This window comes from Myotis davidii, unplaced genomic scaffold (assembly GCF_000327345.1).
Source record: "Myotis davidii unplaced genomic scaffold, ASM32734v1 scaffold214, whole genome shotgun sequence".
Classification (NCBI taxonomy): Eukaryota; Metazoa; Chordata; class Mammalia; order Chiroptera; family Vespertilionidae; genus Myotis; species Myotis davidii.
The window spans coordinates 2,104,327-2,110,286 of record NW_006285782.1 but is presented as its reverse complement, the minus strand read 5'-3'; the positions used below and the strand labels follow the sequence as shown (position 1 = coordinate 2,110,286).

General features: G+C 51.0%; 1 protein-coding gene across 2 annotated transcripts in view; it reads left to right on the top strand.

Moving 5' to 3' along the window:
• Window positions 1–5,960, top strand: part of SLC13A4 (solute carrier family 13 (sodium/sulfate symporter), member 4) — a 44,736-nt gene that overhangs the window by 3,911 nt on the left and 34,865 nt on the right. The window contains exon 2 of one of the 2 annotated variants that reach the window (XM_015559424.1): window positions 1,244–1,870. In XM_015559424.1, the coding sequence (XP_015414910.1) occupies window positions 1,772–1,870 (99 nt within the window). In that variant the 5' untranslated portion in view covers window positions 1,244–1,771. Of the gene's footprint in view, window positions 1–1,054; window positions 1,871–5,960 lie in introns of those variants that run through there. The other variant, XM_006756703.2, reaches the window with a different exon arrangement.

The window sequence follows — 5,960 nt, the reverse complement described above, 5'->3', positions numbered from 1 at the left end:
CCAGTTGTCCAGTCACTTTAACTTTAGCCTGGGGACCATTTCCAGCTGGTTGATCTATAGATCTTGGGACGCCATTCCTCACATTCCATGAATTCATGAGAACGTGGGTTTCATAGCCCTTGACTCTGCTCAGCGTCTCTCAGATCAAGGCAATGCTCCAAGAACCACCAGTTACAGAACGTTTGTGTTTTCTTTCTTTCCTTCCTTCCTTGCCCCAAATCCACATGTCATTTCTGAGAAGGGCTAACAGCTTCTCCTGATCTGTAAGCAGCGAAAGTCCAGAGTCCCCCTGCTGCAAAGGCCCTGTCCCCGAACTTGACAGCTTCTCCTCTGTCCTCCCCTCTCCGCGCAGCCCGGCCAAAGGACGCCTTCTGTTTCTTCTTTGGTAAAAAGCCTCGGAGAAGGGCATTGGAGCACCTACTCAGGCCAGAAAGACCACTGACGTCTGGGCACCAAGTGCCTCTGAGGTGAGACTGGCATCTAGACCTTTCCAGATAGGCAGCTGTCCTTCCCATTCTCCCTAAGAAGGTCTGGGCGTTCTTACAGGCTGACACCTCTGCTGACTCGGACGTGTTATCCAACGCGCTTTGCCACCAGGGAAGTCTGGAAGGGTTAATACTGTGCACTCTGGGGCAAATGTCTCCAGAATTAGTCTTTTCTTTTCTCCCGGCCCCTAGACACATCCTCCTCCGAAGGCCTACTCAGCAGTGGCTCTCCCAGAGCAAGGTCTGTGTCCCTGAGTCCCCTACGACAGAGCGGTGCCTGGGGACGCGGGATTAGGTTTCCAATGATGGTCCTCACTCCAGCCCCTAGGATGTTTGAGAAACAAAAATAAGCTTTGCAAGTTGCCTAAGTTCTGCAGAATCAGCAGGCCCCTGTTGGGTCCAATCAAGAAGTGCCTTCGGAACAGAGCCTGACTCCTTCTTTCGGCCGCGCTGATTGGCTGTGGGAATGGGCGGGGCTACTGCCTCTGCCCGGCTTCCCATAGGTGAATGGAAGTGAAGGTGGGCCTCCAGCAAGATTTTGTCCCGTGACAACTTGGAATGTCTGGGGACTTTTTTTTTTTCCTTGCTCCAGAGGCCCTGGGCTCAAGGCAACTCATAAGTGGGAAATCAATTGGAAGGAAAGACATTTGAACCCAGTTAAGGTGCCAGGTCCCAGGAAAGAAGCCCAGCCCCATCTGAAGTCTGCATCCTCTGCTGACAAACTTGGGGGGCCCTGGCTTAAGGAAAGGGGGTACTAGGTTTTTTGGGGTTTTTTAAGGGAAGAAGGGGTCCAGTGAAGGAGCACAGGCATGAAGTGAAACTGGCACTGCCCAAAAGAGGCCACAGAGGAAGACAATGATGGAGGGCACGGTGTCCTCTTGGCATCTTTAAGTTTGAAAGCCTTTCAATGACTTCTTCAAGGCCAATCAGCTACCGAAGAGGTGGAATTTTGATTGATTAAGGGGACCTTTGCTGGCCCTAGAATGCAGTTACTCTATTACTAACTCAGCAAAGCGGGCGCCCATTATGCCGCGGGTTACCATCCCTTCCCTGTTCCTTTTGGCTGGGCACGAAACCATGCTCACCAATCCCACCTAAACAGGAGCGAGGAGCCCAGCCGCGGTGCCAGCAGGGGCTGTAACTGCCTCCTGTTCTGCCCCACGACGACACAGGACTCTGGGAAGCCGGGAGGTGGAAGAAGGCTTCTGGGACACGCGCACCCGGAGGAGCGAAGGCATTTACCTGGCCGGCCCGGCGGGCTCCGAGGGAGCGAGCACAGGTCCGGGATGGGGCTGCTGAAGGGCCTGCTCGGGGCGAGGAAACTGCTGCTGTCCATCCTGGTGCCGCTGCTGCTGCTGCCCCTGCCCCTGCTCCACCCCAGCAGCGTGAGTACCTGGTCCACGGGGTCGGAGGGGTCAGGCAGGGGAGCGGGTGGAGGGAAGGGGGCTTAGGCAGCTCCTCGAGGTGTTTTGTTGATGGTTTGAAGAAATGGGAGTGTTTTCCTGGAGGAGGCTGGAATACTTTCTTAAGAACTGCCATGGCCGGCCCCCTATCTCACTCCCAGTCCCCCTTCCCCGCGCCCCAGCCAGGAGGGAGGTTAGAGGAGGGGCAGCTGTGGCTGATGTGTCACAAGTCAGTGGCCTTCCCGACTCGGTCGAGTCCATGTGCTGATAAGGACACCTCGCCCAGTGGCTGTCAGGACTTGCATGGGACCATCTGTAAGGGAGAGCAGCTGGGATGCAGGACAGCCTCCCCTGGATGACACTGAGGAGGGGGTGGAGAGGGACAGCAGAGCCGGCTGGGGGGGTGAGGGGGTGAGGGGGGCTTTTGGTGGCGGTTCTTGGGCTCTGGTAACCAGGATTTGTCATTTCATCTCCAAAGTTCCCTTTGAACTTTGAATTGAAAGCAGAGCTCAGCATCTTGCCCTGGTCCCCTGCCACCCCCTTTCATTGTTCGTAACCTCTGTGTTTTCTTCTCTGTGTTCCTGAAGGAGAAATATCAAATGACATGATAAGAAAGAAACAAGAGCCCCCAACTCTAGACCATGACCTAGTTTTTGACCATTTGTGGGAGCAGAGGAACCACAACTTTGGCTCTGCACTTGGCTTGCTTCTCAGACCACTGCTTCACTCCCGTCCCTTCCTTGTCCTCTCCTCCTGCCCCCTCCTCTCCCTCTTCCTCTTCCCCTCTTCTCTTCCTCTTCCTCCCCTCGGTGGCTTTACCCTCCCCGCCCCCATACCAATACCCCTGAGACTTTAGGGAAAATAAGCGGAGAGGTTAATCGTGTCTGTGGGAGGGAAGCACACCCTCCACGCAGCTTCCTGAGTCACTTGGTAACCAAGATTAAGCTATGAAGTTCAATAAAGGGGATTAAGATGTTTCTTCTTAATAACAAACTGGCTAAATCTTTAGTGGAATAAGGGCCCAGAGTGCCAGGGAGACGCTGATTGAAACGGGGCTGGGATCAGCATGCAGCGATGACTGCTGACAGCTCTCCTGGCCTGTCCGCCGGTCACTTCTTGGCTCTGTCCAAGCGAGCTGATTTCCCTTCTTTTTACGTTTGTTTGTTTACTCAACATCAAATGGGTGTAAGGGGATATTAACCAGAGACTCACTGCCCTCTTCTTCCCCACAGCAGCACCCCCTGAGTCCCCTGAAGTCAGCCCCATCCTTGGGGAACTCACTGTAGGATGCAGTGCTCCCCACATTTCATCCTGACACCCCGTCTTTGAGCTTCGTAGTTACCAATGACTAGTAAGAAGTATCCACAAAAAAGAAAAATAATAAATTACTGAAGTAGGCAAAATAAGCTATACATTTGAGGGGGAATAGGGTAGTGTGGGGAGAGACGGAAGGACAGATGAGCTCTGCTCTGTGTGGGTCTAGAAATAATTTTTGCAGAGATGTTTTTAAAGCTGGGCTTAGACTAATAGACGTGCCCTTTCTTGATTTGGCCCTTTTTTCAGATTGAGTTTCTCCTTTGGTTGGGACAGGGTTCTCAACAGCCACACTAGTGACATTGGGGGGGCGGGTGGAGCTGTCCTGTGCATTGTAGGGTGATTAGCAGCATCCAATTAGGTGCCAATCACACACACTGCCCGCCCCCCACTATGACATCCAATAGTGCTTCCAGATACTACCAAATATCCCCTGGGGGGCAACATTGCCCCCAGTTAAGGACCAGTGCCTTAAGAAAATAGAAATATGCTACCTCTGAGCTTCCCAGCCAGTTCACCTGGTTAGAGGAGGGCAGATGTGTCAACCCCATCGCCCTCGGGACAGCTAGATGGAGCCTGGTGGCCACCACCCCAGCGTGGCCTGCAAAGATGACTTCTCTGTGTGTCAGTGTCAACAAGGGCCGTGCTCCTCTTCCTCTACGATGACGGCAAAGCACCTCGAGGTCACCATCCTTCCTACCTTGCACCCAATTTTTAGATTCTGATATTTAGTCCTTAAGATTCCTAAATGGACTTGTTTGCTCAGGGCTGGAGCCAAGAGAAGTGGCCTAGATAGCAGCTACTCGCCTGTGGTTCTGATGGTTCTTCAAAGTGACAGCTACATTTTAGAAAGGGTTAGAGTGACCTTCTCCTTTTTCCTGTCCAGCTCTCTAAAACCAGAGCCCAGACTCAGTTTACCATGTTACAGAAGAGGAGGGTACAAGACAGGGGTTCCATAACTAAGCCCCGCTTTGGCAGGGTGGGGTGGGGAGATAAATGTTACACCCAACTCCTAACGTAGATTTCAAAAAGGCTTCCCCATCACTATGACAGCAAATACATAGACCACAAGCCCCTTCCAGTGAGGTTTGGATGGGACGTCACTGGGGTGGTAGGTATCACTGCATGAAAAAGAAGCAAAGACTACCATGAGGGGGGTAGCAGAATCAGGAAACGTCTGATAGGGGGAATGCCACTTTGAACTCTCCCCCTTATTTGTAAACAGGAACAAAAAAACCCACAAATGACAACACTTTCTCTTAAAGACACATGGCCTGAATACTTGCCATGTCCTACACGCTTGCTGGCCAGTGGCAGTGATAAGGGGCCTGGAATTCTTAGAACGTTTTCTCTGGTAGATAATAGAGAGCTGTCGGCCAACAAAGGGGCCCAATTCAGTTCAGCCAACATTGAGCCACCTACCATTTACGGGCCAGATGTGGGGACACTGGACCTCTGTAATCAAACTTCACAGGGTATTTTGGGGTGACTGAATATAAGCTTACTATTGAATTCTGAGGAGGTTGCAAAGGGGCAAAAGGAAGTCTGTGTATTAAATTCCACGGGTGGACTGAGTGAGGAATATATGGATAAGCCCTCTGAAGGTGGTCTCTTGGTTTTTCGTCTGCTCTAAGGAAAGTCCAGGTGACAGTGATGGTACTTTATCCTGTTCTTTTTAAATACTGATTTTAGAGAGAGGAAAGGAGAAAGGTAGAAATATCGATGAGAATCATCGATCGGCTGCCTCCTGCCTCCTGGGGATCAAACCTGCAACCTGGGCATGTGCCCTGACCTGGAATGGAACCACGACCTCCTGGTTCATAGGTCAATGCTCAACCACTGAACCACACCACCCAGGCTAACCTGTTCTCAATTCTGCTGGGTGAAGGTGGCTTGGTGACTCCCTCCAGTAACCTATTCTAATTCTTAACAACAGTTACAATAAAAAAGTTTACCTTGGCTTACTCCAATTCTCCTAATTCAAAGCAATACGGTGCCTGGTAACAAGGAAAGTTTCTGTCTCTCATTTTCAGTCTGTCTGTCTCCCCTTTTCCCCTCGCTGAACTTGTGGCCCTGAAATGACCAGGACAAGAAAGACTGAAGGTTCTCAGGAAGGAATAAGCATTTCTCAGTGAGGGACGGTCTGTCCCCTTTATCTTCAACTGGAGTTAAGAGCTGCCATGTTGTCTCCTTCCCAGGAAAAGGTTGGCAATAAGTGGCCTTCAGTGAGCTAAAGGGCTTTGATCTCCCTTGGGTAGTTTTATATCTACAACAAAGCAGGTATTTCTCTAAATTGCATTCTTTTCCAAATGGAGCCTTTTTATTTTTCCACTAGTGATTCTGTTGTCTTATCAGCACTTCCAAAAAATGTTAACTTTCCTGTGATCTTTTGGCCCCGGAGGAATTCTCAGTGGGAGCTACAGTCAACAATCATTGGGGTTAGTTCCCATTTCCCAAGCCCCAACCCCACAATCCTCGAATATTAGGAGGGAGCAAGGGCCCATCCAGCCAAGCAGGGTTAATCACTCCTGGCGACATTCACTGATCACGGCGACCTTTGGAAACTTTTATGCAAGAGTGTGAAGGCACAGGTTCTGAACCCAAAAGAGAAATAAACAGAACAAGATTTGTCAGGTTCCTTGACCACCAGCCAGCTTTAGGGCAGGTCAGACCTGAGCCCAGATGGTTTAGAACGATGTATAATTTGAGGAACCCACGGTCAGCTTGGATATTTTACACAGAGCCCCCCACCCCCACC